The sequence below is a fragment of the Leuciscus leuciscus genome (assembly GCF_965113295.1).
Source record: "Leuciscus leuciscus genome assembly, chromosome: 4".
Lineage (NCBI taxonomy): Eukaryota > Metazoa > Chordata > Actinopteri > Cypriniformes > Leuciscidae > Leuciscus > Leuciscus leuciscus.
In genome coordinates this window covers 42,614,689-42,638,026 of record NC_138728.1, presented here as the reverse complement: position 1 = coordinate 42,638,026, position 23,338 = coordinate 42,614,689, and the positions used below count along the sequence as shown (strand labels likewise).

General features: G+C 39.1%; 3 protein-coding genes across 7 annotated transcripts in view; 2 read left to right on the top strand and 1 right to left on the bottom strand.

Moving 5' to 3' along the window:
• The window catches only part of LOC309497266 (uncharacterized protein), a gene marked incomplete at its 3' end in the record, with an annotated part of 158,398 nt that overhangs the window by 38,229 nt on the left and 96,831 nt on the right, over window positions 1–23,338 (bottom strand). The window lies entirely within an intron of this gene.
• The window catches only part of LOC309496092 (uncharacterized protein), a 112,607-nt gene that overhangs the window by 9,170 nt on the left and 80,099 nt on the right, over window positions 1–23,338 (top strand). The gene's annotated exons all lie outside the window — the stretch shown is intronic.
• Window positions 17,032–23,338, top strand: part of LOC309496076 (uncharacterized protein) — a 34,363-nt gene continuing 28,056 nt past the window's right edge. The window contains exons 1-3 of one of the 5 annotated variants that reach the window (XR_014204954.1): window positions 17,032–17,727; window positions 17,902–18,182; window positions 18,769–19,143. Coding sequence is in view for 2 of the 5 variants with exons in the window: in XM_082166033.1 (XP_082022159.1) it covers window positions 17,049–17,727; window positions 17,902–17,972 (750 nt within the window). In the remaining 3 variants the exon portion in view is untranslated. Of the gene's footprint in view, window positions 17,728–17,900; window positions 18,238–18,768; window positions 19,144–23,338 lie in introns of those variants that run through there. The other 4 variants (XR_014204955.1, XM_082166033.1, XM_082166032.1 and 1 more) reach the window with 4 other exon arrangements.

The following is a 23,338-nucleotide window of genomic DNA, read 5'->3' as shown; positions in this document are numbered from 1 at the left end:
AAGTAGCCACGCTGTTCCCTTGGAGGGCAATAACAAAAGAAACAAAAGCCGGCTTATTCAGTATGGAAATACGCACCGACAATGACACGCCCCTACTGCGTGCTAGAATCTCCAAAAAACAAGCCGATTTCAACCTCAAAATGTACGCTTTTAAATATACCAATACTGCTATCTCAAACATGGAGAGGCTTCTTCGTGATCTCAACTAACAGATTCTGCAAAAAAACGAAAATCACCAATTTTGAAAAAAAACCACTTCTTTCTCATTTTGCTCGAAAGTTGTGCTGCCGACTTGTGTCACTGGTTTCCGTGACGGGTCACATATGCTTTTAAATATGGGCACATAAAGATAAAATTTGTTCTAAAAGTGTAGAATATGGTTCTTAACACTAAGTGCCAGAATTCCATAACTACTAGAACTGCCGCAAGCGGTCATTTTGACCGCTAGATTCCAAACTCTATATCTTTAATGATAAATACCCAATTGAGAGATTAATGCATTTATTATATTAGGATATCTTTTAAAAACAAAACAACAAAAAACTGTACATTTAAACAAGATTAATTATACATCTATAAATAATAATATCCGTAGATGTGCTGAACAAAATGACGGAGTAGCCTATGTTTTCATGTTTACACTGTTTGATCGCGCCCGCGCCTTACACACACACACACACACACACACACACACACACACACATACACACACCCCATATTCCAGCATTGCAATCTTGACATCGCAGCCTGTTCATTATATAGCCATAATAAAATATAATAATAAAATACTCAACCTAACATATAAAAATTCCACTGCTCTGTTTATATAGCCTAGTCGGTAGTACAATTCGTACCATTTTGCGCATGTGAAGAGGATGATTTTTTCCGTCGATATTGGAACGTACAAAGCCTATAATAAAGAATAGTTTACCATCCAAATACATCGCAAATGTTGAAACATTTTGATTCTAATTAGAGAGTTACGTGAGCCCAACGCCGCTTACTTTCACTTTCGCTTGAAAGTAGCCTATTTCATTTTGGCTTGTTTATAGTTGTTTTTTTTCATTCTTGTTCTGTTCTGAATATCATTACATTTAAATGATTTGTTGTGGAATATGTTTACCACATTTTATTGTTGTGTACATTGGTATATGTATAATAATACCGCGAAATTCATTGCGGTCAATTTGACCGTCTATGGCCGAAATAGGTAATTGTTAATTAGTTTTTTTGCCTTATGTATAGGGCTAACGACGTCCCTGCTCCATGTAAGTGACGTCACCGATTAACAGTACGTTAATGTTAAATTCATACGTTTATGTTAAATACATTTGTTTACTTCCAAGCAAAATCTCTGCAAAACTATCAAAACCTCTCATTTATACATAAGATGTGATTAAAACCCCAAACTTTCATAAACAAAAGCTCAAGCTATAAAGTTAACCTACCTCTTCTGAAAACGGTTGAGATGCTACCGGACTTTTTTGAAGACACTAAGCAGAGCCGACCAGCCCTATACGCACACTACGCAAGTTGCGTAGGGCCCCGCAAAATCACTCAAGGCTCCGCCTCCCCCTCGTGTCAAAGCGCGCCAAACAACATAGATGAGAAAATTAAGCGAAACTATCCTTCTGGTCACGAAAAGAGGGGAAAAAACACCATGAGAGTGAATTGCAGGAACAGCGATCAGGTAGACTCGTGTTCTCTCCTCTCCAAGTTCGATGTCAGCAAAGAACAGTAAAGTTAAGTTGATGTGCATCTCTCTCTAGTCTGTCTGTCTAACCCAGTCTGCCTATGTCTTGCTTGCTAATGCCGGCCACTTCCAGGCAGAGGTGTCAAAAGTATTCACATTCATTACTCAGGTAGAAGTATAGATACTAGGGTTTAAAAAGACTTCTGTAGAAGTTGAAGTATCAACTCAAGCTTTTTACTCAAGTAAAAGTATAAAAGTACTTGTTTCAAAACTATTTAAAGTATAAAAGTAAAAGTAATGTAAGAAAAAAAATGCAATTAATGCGCTCTCTCTCTCTCTCTCTCTCTCTCTCTCTCTCTCTCTCTCTCTCTCTCTCTCTCTCTCTCTCTCTGAATCAATATTTGATGCGATTTGCCCCGATTTCTCCCTCGCTTACCGCATCTAGGTTTCCTTCGGATGAGTTTTGGCGCTTCGCACAACCAAATGTGACTACAGCCTCTCACAAGTTAGAAAGACACCACAACGCCAATCAGTTTAGCGATGTGTATTCAGGAGGCGGGACTCAGATCTAAACCGTTTGTGTAATTGGCCAATTTTTTTTTTTTTTACGACGACAAGCCGGAATGAAAACAAGCCGAAATTAAATAGGAGTAACGAGGCTATTTTTAAAATGTAAGGAGTAGAAAGTACAGATAATTGCGTGAAAATGTAAGGAGTAGAAGTAAAAAGTCGTCTGAAAAATAATTACTCCAGTAAAGTATAGATACCCCAAATTTCTACTTAAGTAAGGTAACGAAGTATTTGTACTTTGTTACTTGACACCTCTGCTTCCAGGGCTGTGTTCTGTGACTTTGTGCCTGACAAAAAAAGTGAAATACTATTTATAACTAAAAACTATTTATTACGTTTGATAAATGTTTAAATTACATTTATCAAACGGTACAGTTTATAAACAAACTGTTATAAACTGCAGCTCGGAAAAGATAACCGCGCCGCGCGTTAACATGCGTTCATATGCGCGTGCACGAAATGAAACGTGCACTTTCCAGCGAAACATCTGTGTGGACTAGTACAATATATGGGCGTGATGGCACTCCTCATTATAGGCGCACATACTTTTAAAACAAGACAATGATTATCTAGTCTCCAAGTCAGTTTAGTTAGAACTCTGCAATAAAGCAAGATGGAAAGTGTATTGTATTGACACTGACTATTGATTTATAGGCTATTGCATTTAAAATGTTGATTGGCTGGACATACTGGTCAATATGGATGCACATCCCTCAGTAAATAACCATAAAGTATCAATTATTGCTTTTATCATTTAAAACACAGTGACATGCTATGGCAAGCCATTTTATCTTTTATTCATTCACAGGATACATTTTTGATATCAATAATTAAATTTGTACTATTTAAAATGTGAATTCTTGATATTAAGAATGTACTTTTTCTATTAACAATGTCTATTTCTGATATCAGGAATTACATTTTCATAAGTACTAATTTAAGGAGGTAAGATTGTAGTGGGAGCACTGGAGTGTCAGGTGTGACTGTGTGGCAATGGCAAATGGTTTACATGGCTCATGGGTCAGGTAGGAGAACCCCTTAACAGAATTTTGCTTAGGGCCCGAGGGAGGTCAGGATCAGCTCTGACACTAAACCATTTCTATAAAGTAAATATTCAACAGAAACGTGTCAATTACAAGTAAGAGAAGTGTCAAGAACAGTTGTGTGTATTATTTGTGTGATTTTAGAGACTAAACTCACCTGAAAGCAGTGAAAACAACAGCGAGAGAGGGAGTTTTGCTGTTCGTCAGTTGCAGTGGTGTAGCGCCGTTTCCATGGCAACTCATCTACGCTCCAGCGTTTGAAGGTGACTCCAATGTTCAAGCGTCAAAGTCACACAGCATTTACAAACATGAACTTCTAAAATTAGAACCTAACTTGATTAAAAATCTCATTATTAAATCATGAATTTAAAACTCATTTTGATGTTCTAGGACCCATTCATAGGTGCAAATTACCACGTGATAGTGGGACAATTGTGGCACTTTTATCATTTCAGATTTTGTTGTTATTTTTATGAACACTCAAGCCCCATATTTCATTTGAACACGTACTAAAAATGCTAATAGGCATTTTTTTTTCCACCAACACTTTGCTTTTGATATAGCTAATACAGCTATTAGGTCAGTGTAACCATTTTTGAAGATGTCCGGTAAGTGCTCAGAAACACTGAACCTGAGCCCGAAAGGGAGCCCACGGGAAGCAGCGGTTCGACTTTAGGTGTCGCCCAGCCCCCAACTCTAGAATATCTGTCAGCAAAGCACGCTGTGTCAACGACTAGGCGGGAGCACACACTCACTTCAGAGGAGCTCACCACCTAGGTGGACATCTTGGGATTTTCACCAAGATGAAGGCAGCCACCATTTCAGTGGGCCAACCTCGTTTGGAAACAGCCTTCCCTTTCTGCTGATTTCCTTAACAGACAAGAGCTGGTCTGAGGTCCTAAGGCTCGCATTCTGTGCACTTACAACCACAATGAAGCGGATGAACAGAGTAAATCAGGCCTGGGTCTGCCTCCTCTAGGGCAGCGCTTGCAGGCTCACCACCTGGTTCCACCTTTAGGGAGAGGTAGGAACCTTGGGCACATCTCCAGGCCGGGGTCTCAGCTCGTGAGAGCTAGCCGGCCCGAATTCCAGGCACAACTCGTTGACCGTAAGCGAGCAGGTCCCTACCCTCTAGTAGAGATCACGCGAGCAGGAGAACTGTTTCTTTAAAAACAGATTTTTTAACTCACTGCCTGCAGTGGCTCAGGGGCGGTCTCTGCAGTGTAGTAGCACCAGAGATAAAGCCCAAGAGGATAAAGAGGGTCTCAAGGCAGATTAATTTTCCTTGCTCCCTCAGGAACCTGACGATCAGGACATGCTTCCCATGCTACTGCATCATGATGTGCGTCAAAAAATAGAGGCAACGTCATTTTGAGGGTGTGAGGACACAGCCCTCACTCCAACCCATCTTGCAGGAAAGAGAGCACTGAAATGACCAAACGCCTTCAGGATCTAAGACCTGCTCCACTCCTGACTTAGCACATTACGTCCAAGCGACATGCGCACACAAGACAGGAGCACTGCTCAACTCTAGGTGTGAAGAAAATCACTGAGCTTCAGGAGCATCTCTGCTCAACACCTGAGTGTGATGAAAATCACTGAACTTGAGCGGGCGCCAAGTGACAATGAATTGCATAGCTGCTTTTTTAGAAGTCTCACTGGGGAACACATTTCTCCAGGGCCAACTGAGAGCTAGTGTCTGTCCAAGGGTTGTCCACTCGGACACAACTGGCAGAGGAACGAATCCGGAGAGGCAAACAGATGTAACTGTGCGGGCCCGAAGTGGTCCCTTCCCAGCTGGACCGCCTGGGGATGGAGTGTCTACTCTCCCTGGCCATAGGCTGTCGTGAGGCTTGTTGGCGGCACGATTGAGCAGGCCGGAAAAAATAGAGGAATGAAGTGACCTCAGAAGTTTCTGACACCAAGAAGGAGGTGACGGGCAAGTTGTGACATGCGAGGGAAGCTTAGCGCAACGGTTGCGATACTGTCTTTTCAGACCAGTACCAGCTCGCTGAGCAGCGGTGGCTCAAAACGAGGTGAACTGCAACAACTCGAGGCAATGAATGCCAAATGCAGTCGGAGGTCGCCCAGGCCTCCGTTAAAGCATGCCCTGTGTACATGGTCCCTCAGTTGGTGTTAGTGGACCTCGATCTAGGAGTGGTTGGCCCGGAGAAACGAAAGGTCTGATTACGGGCTGAGAGTTTGGCGGCAGGCCGGGGTGATCTGTTGTCACACAGGGTGTGCCGCTCTGCCACGGTCACCTCGGGACTCGACCATGAAGCGGTCTTCAAATGGAGGAAGCCATACGGATGCGTCTGCCATATGCCCCAGGAGCCTCTGAAAGTTCATTCAGTGGGACCCTTTCTCACTTCTGTATTGCACCGACCGGACACACTCTCTTCTTGAAGAGGCGTGTTGGACCAAATCCACCTCCGTACCAGAAAAGAGATCCTCAGCCCCTGGGCGAGAATACTCTCTCCCAGTTGACCTGAAGATCCAACTGGCTATGGAGCACTCGAAGGGTAGGACTCTGTAGCGTATACGACTCTGGGTAAATATGAATTAGCTCAAGAATATGGGGAATCTTGGGAATATTAATATTTATGACTCATGGTCATAATTCATAAGTCGCATGTACATTTATTTTATCAATTATCGAGATTACCTTGTTCTATAACTATCTGACCAACATTTAATTCGTCCAGCGAAACAAATGTAAAATCATTACAGTCAAGAAGAGGTATTCACAAACTTCAAGAGAGTTTCATGTCCTGGCCACGGACACCCAACTTTCTGAGTTTATAAATTAAAACTACTGAATGTAGTCTAATATCGAGCTTGTAGCTTAAATAAGATCTTTGATTTCATTGACTTCATAAAAAGTGGTTTTTCAAACACAGGGACAGTTAAAAGTATAAATGGGTTTATTAACAAAATGGCACACACAAATATAAACGTGCGTAAAATGCAAACAATAAACACACAAACATTTAAACAAACAAGAAAAATATGTGATCAGAATAAAATGAAAATGAAAGAAAGAAAGCAAGGAAGAAATAAAGAGATAAAAGATAGACGGTAACTTAATTCACAGACCTACGAGCTAGACACCAGGAATCAGCTGTTAGAGAGAGATCAAAAGATACTTGCAAGTCTGTTCTCTGTTCGGGTGAGGCTGAGACAGGAAGGAAACACGGACAGTGTCCGGTTTCTGTTGCGTCTTCTGGTGTCGCGGGAAGCTTGAAAGGCTCACTTGAATTTAACGTTACCGAGAAAGTTCAGTCGTTTCCCTTGTCGAGGGGAAAGGTGATAGGAACTTAGTTGCAAAGAACGGCAGCTACGACTCGAACATGTGTTGGTCCGAGGAGAAGGCCTGAGCCTTTCAGATGTTTCTTGAAGCCGGGGAGAAGAGGAGGAGGTCAGAGCGATCGAAGAGAGAAGAGAGAGAGGAAACTGAAGGTTTGGACTTTTATCAGTGTCCCAAGTACCGCCCCCCTTCTTCGAGGAGGACGAATCAGCTGTCGAGATCTTTTCTAGCGGGAAGATCCTTTGTTCGTTTGGAACGATCTCCTGGCTCGAGTTACAGGGACTTAAACCTTCCAGTTCCAGAAATATGAAATGTGTAAACAATGTATATTACTGCATTCTGCTATTGGAATTTGGCTCTGTTATATTGAGAGAATTCCATAGACATCAGACACATCACATGAAGGTTGTAGAAATGCAAAGTTACAGGAGATATGCAGAATTATACACATTTAAAGTTTTGATTACCACATGACAAAATCGTAGACACCCCAATATGACATGGTCATAACAAAAGGCACCTCAGAAATATATCACCATTTTGGTAATGTCCTATGTGGGTAAGTCAATGGGAAATCTGTGCGTGTGTGTGTGGTGCGTTTGGGACGTGACTCGCTGGAATGTTAGTTTTCCTGGGTTGTAAAGTTTTATGGTCTGAGGTAGGGTTACCACAAGACACTATTGAGGAATTTCTTTCATGAACCTTCAGAATTAAAGATTTTACTCTAGCAAGTCACACCTCTATTATAAATTTGTAATGAATGGTAAAATGAAATTTTACTATGTGGAAGTCCATATATGGAAATGTGCTTCAGTTGCATCTCGTGGTGGGTTTCTGGTTGAAAGTCCACGAGTGTGTGTGTGTGTGTGTGGAATGTCACAAGGCTGTAAGGTCACAGGAAGTCCAAGCTGAACTAGGGGGTTTTACAAGGGGTTCTTAAAAACAGGGTCCTCTTTATGACTAAAATGTCCCTCTGGGGAACACCAGATTGCCATTTTGACATGTCCAAGCAGACTTAGTGACGCCGTGGACAGACCCGTTGTCTAAAAGACAACGAAGGATGTGTTTGGAAACAAGGAATTACTAATTGGAACAGCATGTGACCGCATGTCAGGCATTGTCGCTACAACTCTGTACTGATACTTCAAACCCTCAAACGCAACACGCAAGATGGCCTGTGGTGCGGAAGGTTAGAGATCTGAAGTACATGTCATTTAGTTCAAACGCTGCAGACCAAGCTTGGGGACGGGACATTATGAAAAATGCCTCTCTGTGTTAACAACTTGGACGGAGGCTTTCGGATGACACATGTCCATGATGGTCATGACTCATGACCCACCACATACTAGGTACAATGAAGAATGGGTTTATATAAACTGGCCTTCATATCAGCTGGAGGGAGCGGCTATATCGCGTCCTTCGCCAGTAGGACAGCAACATGTGCGCACAAGACAGGATCACTGCTCAACACTAGGCGTGAAGAATATCACTGAGCTTCAGGAGCATATCTGCTCAACACCTACAGTAAGTGTGATAACTATCACTGAACTTGAGCAGGCGTTGAGCGATAATGAATCGCATAGCCGAGTCTGATGGTCACGGTCTGGTCCGGACCGGTTCGGAAGCCTTTTCCGCTTCTACAAACCAGGCCCAGGCCCAAAAGACCACAGACGTACCCGAGGTGGGGCAGCGAGGTGGAGGACAGGAACCCGGCTCAATGGGAACATGAACTGTTCACAAAAGCTGCTTCAGCGTGCTGTAAGCCCAAACAAGTGATGCAAAAATTGTGACCGTTTCAGAGAGAGACAGGGAATGAACACATCCAGAAATGTACGGGCGGAATAACATCTTGAAAAAGACTCAAACACACCTGTGTTGCTCTTTCAGGAAATGGGACCGTCACCCATGCCGGAGCACACAGGGAATGACCATGGCAACACTGAATCAGCGAACTGAAACAGTGAAGCACTCACTCCTCGCCCTCTAACCAACCGTCAAACACACAAAAAATAGAAATTTGATGCTGTTAAAACAGAAGTTGAGAGTTCAAGAAGCTCGCGGCCACCGCTACACTCACGCAGTAGAAACACCGGGAGGTCTTCCCACAAGAACACCGACACTCACTTGTTGTGTAAACAATTGTACTCTTCAGAGACATCCAATCGGCTCCGAAGCGAAAGGCAACTGGTGCGTGCGTCCACTTCTGTGTTTATACCCGCGCTGCGGGGCAGAGCATGTAATCACGCATGCCAATGTTGAATTGGCTTGACTAAATAGTAGTACGAAGAAGACAGGCTCCCTAAGCGTGATCCCCATTCAGTTGACGTCGACTACGTCTGACGTTCTCGACTGAAAAAGAACCGCCGTTGGCGTGCCACCCAACGCTGGCAGACCGACAGCATTTTCAGATTGGTCGGGTTGCTGATGGTGTGCAGCCAGAGATCCGACCGTGTCAAGCCACTGACTTTGTGCCGCCCCAAAAATGCTGGTGGACCGCCAGGTTATTGTTAGCTGGGAAGTTATCAATTTTAATGTTAGTCTACTGTATGAAGAATTGTTGGGTATAATATGTCATAGTTTACTTTATTTTGCTATCCTCCCTGTTCTGCACCCAGTAGTAAAAAAAAAAGCAATAATGATATCTGGTGGGTTTTTTTTTTAAATAAAAAAACTGGTCGATTGGAGATGTAGTGGACTGGGGCCTGTTTCAATAAGGAGGTTCAACCAACTCTGAGTTAAATCTTGAACTCTGAGTTGACTTACCCTGAGATGGGACACTCTGAGTTTTTGGTTTCAGAACAGCTGAAATGAGTTAGTTCAATTAACTCTGAGTTGACTGACTCTGAGTTAAGTGTGTGCACCACAACTATAAAAAGCCATTATCAATGGAGCGCAGATATTATGAGTCACCATGACAACAGCGCCAGACAAAAAGAGGTCTTCATATTTCTCACCAGCAGAACTGGATGTGCTTCTGCAAGCACATAAATTTCATTTCTAAGTTATAAGTTTACATTTTAATTACTGTTATACAGTGATGGGTGTAATTAATTACCAAGTAATCTAAATACTGTAATTTAATTAAAGGGATTACTCTTAATTCTTCTGTAATTTAAAGTTAAATCTGATGTAGAACAATTAGACTTTAGAACAATTCTGTATAGACTATTTAACATACATTTTTAAAAGGTATATTTTTAATGTAACCTTCTCCCTCTACACACTTTGGTCAATTCAAGAATAATTCATGCAATTGTATATTGTTTATCTGAAAGCATTAAAAGTGCTGTTTCTTGTCTCTCCTTGTATTGTTCAAGTGTTTAAGGTTGACATGGGATTTAGTAATTAGTAATAAGTAGACCAATCATTTCTAAAGATAGTCATTATTACATTAATCTAATTACACTGTTGAAGATGTCATTTGTAGTTAGTAATAAAAGTAATTTACCCAACTGTTATAATATCAGGTGAAACTGGAAGAACAGTATGTTATTCAACCTAATTTTAATTTTCATGTAGGTGCAATCCTGCAGGCATTAAAAGAACATGGCAGCAGCTGAAAATTAAATATAAAAACATAATTCAGTCAAGTAAGGCTTGAGCATATCATGCGTGTAGGCTACCTGACTTTACAAACATGTGACATATTAAATAACTAAAGCATCCAGTGTCCAGCAGTGCAGCAGCATTTTTGGCTGAGGGAATTCCTGGAGGGACTTCAGAGCCAGTCCCAAAGATCCAAGGGCCTTCATAACATGTAAGAGGTTTACATATGTGTTATTTTTTTATATAGGCTATTTTTAATATTTCCATATATTTTACTTTGGGTTAGGATTTTTGTTGGTCCCAATAGATTCTGGTGGTAATATCTGTCTTTTGGAGCCTCCTGTCCCAACAGAACCCCAGGCAGTTGTAAGCAGCCACTCACACCAGAAATGATGACAAATAGTGTTATAAAGTGTACTCAACCAAATGCTCATCACATGGGGATAAAGAGTTTCTGCTGCCACAGAGAGGCCTACAGAGGTAATGTTAATATTATGTGTCTACACATCAAACAATCTACACATTCACATTTTTATGTGGAGTAGCCTATAGAATCTAAGTTTAAATCTAAGTATAAACAGGTATTCTTATCTCTCCCCCCTCCCTAAGAGTGTGGAAGAGCAGGAGGAGGGTCCATCAACTTCTGTTGCACAGATGAACAGTTCAGTAATTTTCAGTAAATGCCACAGTTTAATTCTGTAGAATTTGTTTAGAACTACATTATGTAACTCTCTAATCTACTACTGTATTTTCAGTTGCCAGTTAAGGAGTTATATAGACTTCATCTTATAAAAATAAATAAAAAAACAGCAGTAAAAATAGCAATCTTTTATTTATTAATAAAAGATTAATTTTATTCATAAAAAGGTACTGAAAGAATGAATGAGGTGTTTAAACACTGCTTCCTCTTTAAAAAATGGGAGGAGACCGAAAGAAACTCTGGGTTTACCGAAGAAAACCTGCTCCTGACCAGGTTAGGTTCACAGAGTAAGTTACCATGGTAACTGACTCTGAGTATAAGTTACCTCTCTTTCAGAAACGGGTTTGACTTACTCTGCTTTCTCAGGTTTAACATACCTCCCATTCTGAAACAGAAAACTCAGAGTTTCCCTCATTTCAGGGTTAACATACTCAGAGTTTTCACTTAACCTCCTTTCTGAAACAGGCCCCTGATGACTGTTTAAGTTTCTCTATGCTTTTTGTATCTGTCCTTATCTAAGTAAACAATAATAATAATATTAAAGACACTTGTAGTTATCTGTAAATTTTTTCATCTGCTTAAAAATAAGTAAAATAAAGTGTAGTATGGTAACAAGTTGGATAGTGAAGGAATAAGTGTTGTGTTTGAAAACAGATTTAAAGGGTGTATTCACACCAGGAAAGTCCGCTAGTTCACTTACTTAGGTCCGGACCAAAACATTTTTAGATTTTTTTTTGTTTGTGTGTATGTTTATATAGTCTAGAAATCTAGACGCACCCTAGCAGCAGCAAAATACATTCTACTCATCAGGGTAGTCTAGCAACTCTCCATAGACCTTTTTGCTGCAAAAACCTAAATTGGGTCAGGCCAATCACGTCGTGTATAGAGTCGGTGGGGCGGGCTTAACAAAATGACGACAGAGTTGCGACAGTTAGGGAACCTTGAAAACAAAGAATGGCAGCTGCTGCTGGAGAACAGCGATCTTTTGAATCGGCTTTGGCCGCGACACTGGAGGACTTCCAGTTACGTTTTTCTTTGAGAAAAGAGCAAAGAACGGCACTTCAGTCATTTTTAAAAAAGGAAGATGTGTTCGGAGTTTTGCCAACTGGATACGGAAAAAGTTTAATATACCGATCAGAGCCATAGAGAGATTCTCTATTCATTCTGATACCGATTAGCTCCACTTGTTGCTCTGATTGGTTGTATCGCTGTCCTATTGCGTGCAGAGGGATTTTGAGAGACAGACGTTTATCCCGCCCCTCGGATGAAGCTGTGTCTATGGAGAGTTGCCAGACCTAACATCTTGATGTAGGTCTGGCTTGCCAGGCTAATGTTTATATATATTTCTAATCAGAATTTAAAAGTAATGAAGTAATGACATAGCATGGTGTTCATGAGAATGAAGGATTGCTGAGCTGTTTGTTTAAATGTGTTTGTTTTTTTAGGTTTTCCCAGGCGGTGGCACTCGAGGGGCAGTGGGCGCACGTGTGGTGTTTACTTGTAGTGAATGCAGTGGTTTGGTGTGAGGGTGTCACATATAGGTAAATGCTGTGGTGAATGAATTGTTTGTTTGGAGTATTATTTATTTATTCACTCCACTTGTACCTCAGTGTATTGCCTGGGTTGTTTTTATTTTGTTCTTTTTGATTATTATGTTTATTTTATGTTTCCCTATGAAAAGGACTTTGTTAAATAAAACTGCTGTGTAAAAGCGTTTATATCAAAATCCTGACTGCTGGTTCATTTTATACATGATTTACCTGTGAGCTCCTTCAGTCGGCGAGGTTACATCTAGATTTAAACTGACAGTGTGTGTCTGCTTCCCGGACAATGTTAGGAAGACTGTTCCAGAGTTTTGGTGCTAAATAGGAAAAGGATCTACTGCCAGCAGTCGATTTTGATATTCTAGGTATTATCAACTGGCCGGAATTTTGAGATCGCAATAGACGTGAAGGACTATAATGCGTTAAGAGCTCGCTCAAGTACTGCAGAGCTAAACCATTTAGTGCTTTGTAAGTAATCAGCAATATTTAAAAATGTATGTGATGTTTAATAGGGAGCCAATGCAGCTGTACTTTGTTTATTATGCGTGCAGGGCAACCACCCATAAGAGCATTACAATAGTCTAGCCTTGATGGCATGAACTAACGACACCATTGTCAAAGCGATCCCCATTCACACAGATCTGCGAAAACGACTAAAAATGCTGTTTTCTGCTGCCAGGCCATTAGATGGCGATAAAACACTATAGACTGAACACGTAATACGCATGTGCATGACCTCATCGTCTTCAGAGACTTACGTTTTTGTTGTTTACACGGAGACCATTTTCAAAAACTTGCACTTTGAAACCCATTTTTAAAAGTTTGCGTTTTCAGGCAACCAAAACGCTGTTGTCGTGTAAACAAACGGCCAAAATGCATAGTAAGTTTTTAGTTGAAAATGGTGTTGAGTAAACCGCCCCTAAGAATGAGTGTCTGTGACAGCAAGACTTGACTTACTTTACTCACAGTCACAGCCTTTTTTATTTTGTTAGGTGCTATAAATACTATTAAAGTGTGAGATTAAATAACCTGAGAATAAACCCCCAACAAGGTGATGTGCATGAGGTCTTCCATCAGACTGAAGGGGGTTTATTTTGAGAGAACCACCGGCTGGATGAACATTATCGCACTTATTACACGGCTACTTGAAATATTGATCTGAGTTGAAATATTATTATAGGTCTTTAAACGCAAAGCTTCACGGAGAGAGCAGTTGCAACGCGGCAAGTTCAAACTAGACGGACATTTAAGAGATACGGTACACAGTCATATTACTTATTACACAGCATTTCGCCACATAAATAATTATGGAGATAAGTGATATTGATTTCAGATTAAACTGTTTTAAAATCGTACCCGTTTGTTTCTTATAATCTGACAGTGTACAAAACAATAGTCACAAAGGTAAACAATGAGTCCGCACACCAGAAAATGCTCCTTAGCGATTTTAATGGTTGCTCACCACGTGGTTGCTACGTGGTGAGCAACCATTAAAATCGCTAAGGAGCATTTTCTGGTGTGCGGACTCATTGTTTACCTTTGCAACTACTTGTCTGTCCAGCACCCAGTTTTATTGTTTTGGATGTGCGTGCTGTACCTTTGAACTCTACCAAACAATAGTCACAAAATGGCAGCGGCTTCATTATTATGAAATGATAGAGCAAGTCCATACTGGATGGCATAATTAAATAACTGTACACAAAATATTAATATGACTAAGTTTTAATATTTTATTAGCTTACCAAATGCAAAACTTCCACAAAGAAAAACCGTTCCTAGCAAGCGTATAGCACTGCTGACTTCAGTAACCTGGATGAGCCTGTGTTTCTGTTTTCAGCAATTGTTATCTGGGAATAACTTACCGCTGGATAATAAGGTTAAAGGTGTTAAGATCAAAGTTCACACCACAAAACAACAGCTCACATTATTGTACTATAAAACAAGTTATTGTAAACCAGTTACTGGGAAACCCAAAATCTAGGGCATTCCTGTACATGAAAAGTTGTAAATCAGGTTAATAATTACATTTTATGTTTTATACATGTAATACATGTCATTCAAATTATATGTATATGCTGTATAGTAGCAGCAAGGAAATAATGACATTGATTTTGTCCTCAAACTACCTTTTTGTATTTATTAATCCATGCATTTATTCAGTTCTACTTCTGTTAATACAGGATGTTGTTGAATGTGGGGAAAAAAACATTTAAAGGAATTTTGTGGATTCAACAAGTTAAACTCCATCAGCAACATTTTGTCAACATAAATCTGATAAGCCCAGCTTCTGTAAGATAGAGAGTCATGTGACCATCTATATCAGAGGTCAGAAATATACCAGAGGTCAGGATAATCACCGGCATGTGACAATAGCTAATATATTTAATTTAAATAAAGTCACTCAAACTTGCATATGGATGTACATTTTGAGGTAATCATTCCTCACAGTCACAGCCTTTTTTATTTTGTTAGTGTCACATTCACCATTCTGTCTTCGTCTTCACTACAGTTCCCAGAATCCTCCTTGTTTCCACACCTGAACTCACTCCCTCAATTACCCACCTGTTCATCATCATCATTTGCATCACCTGTCTTGTGTTCATCTGTCTGTGTATTTAAGTTCTCCCTGTTCATCATTCAGTTGTCAGTCAATGTTTGGGTTAGCACTCTTCTGTCTGTGCACGCACACTGTTTCGTATATTCTTCAGTTTAAATAGATATTGAGTATTTTGGGTCTTTGCCTGGAACTTCATCTTCTTCTACCCTGAGACGTTACAGTTAGGTGCTGTAAATACTATTAAAGTGTGAGATTTTAACCATTCAACGACCGGAGGTGTGTGCTTCTGTGACTAGCCCTCTGCTGATATTAAAAGAAAAAAAAATCATATATGTATGTGTATATATATATATATATATATATATAATGTCAAATTTATTTTCTGTTGAGATCAACATAGTGCCACAAATGTTATGAATAGAGATAAAATCATCTACTGAACCTGGAACATCCCTTTGATTGGCCCTCATTTATCAAAAGTGGGTACACCAAATTTCCAGCGTACACCTGGCGTACACCCAAAACCACGGTGACTTTGAGATTTATCAATATGGACGTTGGCGTACGGCACGCTGAAATACTACGCCAGCTCAGGAGGTGGTGTACATGTACGCACGTTTTGAGTTAGTGCGGAAATGCGCAGAAAAACAATTCCTAACACCACAAAACGCACTGACAAACTAAAAGGTATGATATATTATGACCCACTATAAAAAGAAACAACAACAACTTAGTAATTATGAACTTCAGTGTTTATTTTTGTGCAACATGGACTTCAATGTTTAATTTGTGTGACTTTACCAAAGCATTTGATTTGTAGGCATATGTATTCCTTCAGTTGCGAGCCTGTGCGCTTTACCTGACGTTTCAGGGTTAGGCCCGGCAGGTGCGCACGGACTGGGTTCAGTATGGCCGGTGACACTGGATGCTTGGCGTGTCCGTTTTTATTTCGGCTCCCATGTTAACAGGTTAGAGCTTGCACACTGCCTGCGTGACACGCACGCGCGGCTCGAGAAAACCGCACGGAAAACGCGTGCATTCTAGAAATAGAACTGACGCCTATTTTTCACGCGACACGCAAGCGTGTTGGAAGCGTTTCCAGGCAAAATAGAATAGGAAAAGATGTTTATATGTCATTTTGACACGAATACATATTAATAAATAACATTTTGATGTTTGAAAGTCTCTAGGTTTTGACATAAATGCAGATAAATGTAAAAAAAAATAAAAAAAAATATCGATTTTCAAATATTGCACCTGTCAATACATAACGAAATATTCTGTAGCCTATTTTGTGTCAGTACTGCCGACGGTGTCTTTGCTGCTATATTTATGTTTAACATGAAGTATAGGCCTTCCACAACTCTCTCCCCATATGTCAAATATATCACCAATGAGTCTTATCATATGTCACCTATAGCAGCAGCAGCGCCGCGTCAGACACGTTTCTGGTGTGCAAAGACATAGAAAACGCCACGCAACAGAAACGCCACGCTCACGCCACGCAGCCAGTGTGTCACCGGCCTAATGAAAGGCTTTCAATGACCAAAAAATTATTCAGACTGACAAAATAATAATAATGACATTCTTCTTCTAAATAACAATAAGCGTCATTAATAATAAAAATCTAGAAATCAATTTTGTTTCTTTCCACTTCCCTGGTGATGGTCTCGATCTCCACGTCGGAGAAGTTTCTTTGCCGTCTTCCGTGTGTCCATGGCGTAAAATGAGGGCGTGGGGGGAGCGGAGACTTGAATATATAGGGGCGTGTTATTCTAATGACGATCGTTTTCAGCCGCGGCATTTATCAAGGACAGGTATTGCGTACACCTGGATTTCAAAGGTACGCACAGCTTCATAAATCAGGCGGTGAGAGGAGTGTAAGCATAATCTTACGCCAACATATACGCCCGTTTCTACACAAGAATGATAAATGAGGGCCAATATGATTAACCATTAACTTGAACTACTTATTTACCTGGAGCAATATAAATCATGTACAAAAGGCAGTAAATCAGGACACTATAAAAGGAACATGAGAGGCTGTGAGGATGAAGAGCAAGAGCTGGAAACAAACATCAGTGAAGAATGAAGGGTTTAGTATGTTTACTGCTGCTGTTGGAAACCTTTGTGTGTGTCGTACAGCATCAGGTAGATGGAGGACTCAATGAGAATGAGATCAGTCAACAGCTCAGATCTGAGGACGGAAGACAGAATCCACCTCAAACAGACACTTTGAGATATGAAGCTTCAACTGACAGCCAACAAAACTACTATCTGTTCTTCACTGACATCCATGCAGCGCTGAGAGAACTGACCGCCACCGTTACAGAGCAGAAAGTGAACATCAGAGAACTGACCGCCACCGTTACAGAGCAGAAAACCATCAACAGAGAACTGACCGCCACCGTTACAGAGCAGAAAGGAAACATCAGAGAACTGACCGCCACCGTTACAGAGCAGAAAACCATCAACAGAGAACTGACCGCCACCGTTACAGAGCAGAAAGGAAACATCAGAGAACTGACCGCCACCGTTACAGAGCAGAAAGGAAACATCAGAGAACTGACCGCCACCGTTACAGAGCAGAAAACCATCAACAGAGAACTGACCGCCACCGTTACAGAGCAGAAAGTGAACATCAGAGAACTGACCGCCACCGTTACAGAGCAGAAAGAAAACATCAGAGCTTTAGAGATGCAACTGAGGGATGAGATGAACAAGAAAAATGATGTTATCCTGGAAGAGCTGAACAAGAAAAATGATGGTATCTCACCAAAACATTCACTCTTTTATCAATGATCCTCAAAGTAAAACACCACTGCAATACGATGTATGGTGTAAATGTTAGTGTAAAATTAATTGTATACTGTGTAAATTGTGTTATCTATTACAATAAGCAGTGTAAATGTCATTTAACAGAATCATTATTCCTTCACAGAAATATCAAATCTTACTCTGGGTCAAGTGGAGTTGAGAAAGGAAAATAGAGGTGAAAGTGTGCTTGAATGATGTTAAATTCAGTGTATACATTCTCAGTGCAATAGAGTAATATATCACAATATTGCTTATGTTTTTCAATAACAGACAGAGAAATAGCTTTTTCAGCTTCACTGATGAAATCTGACAGTGGAAATTATATTGGTCCTTTTACCACTGAAATCACACTAACCTACAGGAACGTCTTCACAAACATAGGGAACGCCTACAACCCAATTACAGGTAATTATCAATGAAATGAGTCATAAAACTCAGTTTATAGTAATGAAAACCCTTCTGCTCCATTCAGACCTCTCTGCAGTTGTGTAATGTGTATTAGAGAATTAGGGGCTGTTTACACGACACCATTTTCAATTAAACACGTAAAAAAATTTATGTGATTCAGGTTTATGCGCTTTGGGCGTTCATTGGGGGACTTTCAACGTTTGAAATTGGGCTTCAAAGTGCAAGTTTTTTTAAACAATACCGTTATCGTCTCCGTGTAAACAACAAAAACGTGAATTTGTGAAAACTGTTTACTTGATCAGTCTAAAGGTGCTTCTTTACAAAGTGACGTTGCCACCTACTGGCCAGGCAGCAGAATACAGCGTTTAAAGTGGTTTCCACGAATCCGTGTTAATGGGGATTGTTTTGACAACGTCTGTACGCGAAAAATGCAAAGAAAAAACTTGTCCATATTTAGTACATTGTTGTCATGTAAACAGCCTGAAATCATCTGTCATCTTTTGAAACTATTACACAGTGTGCTTGATAATTAAACAATCATACAGGAAACATCTGATTCTGTATCTCTTGTTATTTGATTTAGGTGTTTTCACAGCCCCACTGAAAGGAGCGTACATGTTCAGAATCTCTGTTTATAGTCATGGCCCAACTATAGCAGCTGCATCCATTTTTAAGAACGGAGAGCGCATGGTTGTAGCCTATGCTTATCAGCCTCAGAATGACTTAAACTCCTCGAATGGAGTTGTGTTGATCCTGGAGGTTGGAGATGTTGTCTATGTGAGACTTTGGTCTGGCAAGAGGATATATTATGGCCAGTATAACCCCAGCACTTTCAGTGGTTTCCTGCTGTTTCCCTTAAGATAACAGGAGCTTTGCAGAATGTGATTCCAATAATTCTGAACCTTCAGCGTATGATTTAAGATGAAAATCATTAAGAGTCAGTAACATATGAACCTGTATTAATGAGGTATAATGTGTTTGTTTGAAATTTGCAATAGATTACTGTACACTCTAAAAAATGCTGGGTAAAATATATATATATATATATATATATATATATATATATATATATAATAGTACTGTTTATAGATTAAATTAAAGTTTTTAATCCAGGAAATGAATAATCATAAATACATTCTTCATGTTGGTATGGTATGTTAAAAGATAAAATGGCAGTTTAAAGGTGAACTAAGTAACTTTTTTACCTTAACTGAACAGCTTCGGAGTCATTGGAATGGTTATATTACTTATTTCGGGTTGAATGGTGGTCGTTTCGCACCCCCCTGGTGCCCGTGAGCGAAAAATCCGCACGAGTCGCCGGCCGCCGCGTCAGGAAGTCTCGCGTGATATCAGGTCTCACGATGTAAACAATTGCTTTACGGCCAAAAGAAATCTGCTAAAATGCTGTCATTATTGCGCTCCCTCACGCTGTTCGAACCCGAATGAAGAAGACGTTTTAAAGAATGTCCCATCTGCTTTGATGTCGTTGATCTACTAGCCTCTGGTGTCTGAGAATCGCCAACGAGTTTTTACAACAGTGTTGTCAAATATCTATACCGAAGCTGTGGGGGGAGCTCTAGAGAGAAACCTGCGAGCAAAAAGCGAGAATACAGCGTAGAAATCCCGAAGCTACTAAGCCCCGCTTTAATAGGCATTCTGGTTGACTACCTACTGTATAAACCTTTATAACACTTCCATATTTAAAAACAAAGAATATGCAAAGTCACATTGGCACATTATGTACTTTCTTCTGCTTCAGTTTGACAGAATACTTATAGATTCATGACATTAACTACATGTGCAAGGAACATGCATGCACGTCATTCAATTTATGATGAAGGTTTCAAGAGCATCGATTCGGTCCTCTGAAAACTCAGCCTTCTCTAATCTGTCCATGACTTCAGAAACATCTTGGTCCTTCATACAGAGCAGCTGAACAGAACCAAGCACTGACTGATCCAAACACCACTTGCTGGCTTATTCAAATCTTCCATCAAGTGATTCTGTGAAATAATACAGAGAATAAGGGAGATACAACTGTAATAAACAGCATGCACAAGAAAAGCACTGTAAACGTGTAAATTGCGTTTCAACCAAAAAAAAAAAAAGGTTTGCAACATTTACTGTTGTTTTGTACTGTACTGTAAGTGTAATTCATGTATTGTGAAACTGCAGCATCATCATCATCAAGTCATTATATATCAGCACAAATTGTTTCAGAGCAGTACTTTCTAATGTTTATTTGACGAAATATGTATGAATGTGTTGTGTAATGCGTGTAAAATGTGTAAAATAGTGTAATGCACCTACCGTGGAAAACAACTGCTTTTTTTAAATGACTTTACCAGTGTTTATTTATTTATATATTACAAAACGTTTCACAAGACGTATTTTGCTAATAAAAATGTTTTCACCCAAAAAATAAATAAAAAACAGGTACGGTAAACCATACAGTGGTTTCAACATGTAAGTCATAGTAAGACAGTATAGGCCTATATAAGACAGTTATATACCATTCTATCAAATAGTTTAGTTTATGTATTTAAGACAGTGAGTGGTTTCATGGTTGGCTAGTTAGGCTATATTGTTAATGTTAGGCCTAATACAAAGAGTGATCTGTGCAAGTAACTTAGACAAACATAATTTCGTATATCATAGATTCAAATTTGTATAAATTAACGTACAACATTATCATATATTGATATATATATTCACAGCAATTATTTGTTGAACGACATTGAGAGCTGTTCTCAGGAGAGCAGGTGTCGATTGCTAGTGACGTCACTTGCAGAGGAAGCGCAGGTGACTTAGTCTGAGCACTCAAGTCTGCAACCAGACGTTATTGGAGATATTACGTACTTCAACTGACTATTTTATGATAAAGTAGCCTACATTTATTTTTATAAAATATAACTACTTTGCCCATTTAACCACCACAGAAATGTAGGCTATTCAAAGACTGATTTAATACAATTTTAGAAGTAAAAATACATTTATAAAATATATTTGAAAAAGTATTTTTTATTTGGATTTATTATATGAAATAGGCTAAAAATGGCTGGGTCATCTCGGAGAGAAAGGCGGGTTCTTCCATGTTTTGACCACAAGATGTCGTTAGTGTCTAATGTGTTGATTACATTAGTAATGATACTTATGATACAGTTGAGGGGAAAGTTGTTTATTCTTAAAGCTTTAATTCAGTATCATTACCATAATCCAATTTTAATTAAAATATGGGTAAAATATTTGTCAAATATAAATACAGAACATTATTTTAAATTAATATGGTATTTTTAAGTATTGTTTTTCTTAAGGTGTGACTGTAGCCCATTGTACATTAAAATAGTGTATGTCTAGAAAAGATCAGTAGTCTATAATGTGTTAAAAAGTCAACACGAGATAAGAGTTGTATAAAAATAAGTTTATTAGAAAATAATTAACAATACAAATAGAGTAACAATAATAATGTAAATGTAATGCATAGTAATTACATTGAAACAAAGAACAAAAACTACTGAGAATTATGCTATTTTAAATACAACAACAGAAAAGAACTTGAATAACCTATTTATAGGCAACATAGATATTTTAGTTGTCAACTTTATTTTTAATGTGAACGTTATTTGGCCCAATTTGAAATTGTACAAGTTAACATTTGTTTACTAGTAGAACATTGTAGGAGCCATTTGTACATTCAGCTTTTATGGATAGGTTAATATTGCTATTTCTGTCCCAACATTAAATTCTACTATTGGGCCACACAGTTAAGGACTATCATCTTTTACTTTTCAAGCAAAAACAATCCACATTGGGTCGAAATGGAGTCTCATGATTTAAAATTATCTCTCCCATTATTCATGTATTCTGATAGGGCAAAAAACCTACGGAAACAAACTAGAAATCCAATACTCAAAAATATAATCAAAGTCTGGTATGATGTAAGTAAATTGTTCAAAGAACCAAACATTTTGTCACAATTTAGCCCAATATGGGGCAATCAGCTCTTTATACCAGGAAGGGCAGATGCAAATTTCAAACGATGGGCGTCTGTAGGACTTAAAACAATTAATGACCTTTATCCATCAGAGTCTGATATTTTTATGTCCTTTGAAGAGTTACAATCCAAATTTAAGCTTGATAAAAACCACTATTTTAAATACAGTTGAGAAGTTTTGTGAAAGCAAATCATAGTAATCTAAGTAAACCTCCCCTTACATCGCTGGAAAAGTTGTTGGTTAAAAATAAATTGAGAAAAGGCATTATTTCATTATTTTTATAATCTGTTGTTCTCCACTGTAGCTGAGAATTCGAGGGATAAACTTATGTCATGGAATGTGGATCTGTCATTATCGCTTGGAGAGCAGGAGTGGGAAAGGGCTTGTGTTAAAACTCATACCATGTCTATAAATAGCCGTTTTAGAATGCTACAATATAAATGGCTCATGCGCATATATATTACACCTGTACAACTCAATAAATATAATAATAGTGCCATCTGAAATTTTCTTCTAGAATGATCATTTTTCTAAAGCTTGTATATTTAAGGTAAGTAATTTCATTTAAATGACAATAGGTAATTTTCATTGCCATTTAAAGGTGCTCTAAGCGATGTCACACGTTTTTGATAAAAATGATAATTAGTCTGCAAGTCCAAGGTGAATCCAAATCTTTAAAGTTTAAAGAAATAATTAGAATTAGGTTATTTGCAGGTATAAACAAATTATCAGGCTATTTGCAATTAAATTTGTTTTAAAGTTGCTTGTTTTAAAGTAGCTTACCCATCACAAAAATTGTTTGCAAATAACCTGATATTTCATGATGTAGAATATGCATGCATCACAGTGATTTACATTTTGGTGTTGCTCAAAACATTGAAGATCTCGAGTTGAATATATTAACTTGTACCACATGTGAAAATTGTTGAAAACAAGTTTTTCAAAGGAGTTCAATGAAAATGTACTCGTTGTTCCAAACCTGTATGAGTTTCTTTTTTCTGTTGATTACAAAAGAAGATATTGGTGACAAAACAGTTTGAGTGGGGGAAAAAAGAGGTCAATCGCAACCATCACCTGTTTGGTTACCAACATTATTACTCTACTGCTGCGATTGTTGTTGATGCGACAAGGAAAACCACAAGCCGACTGTAGCCATCA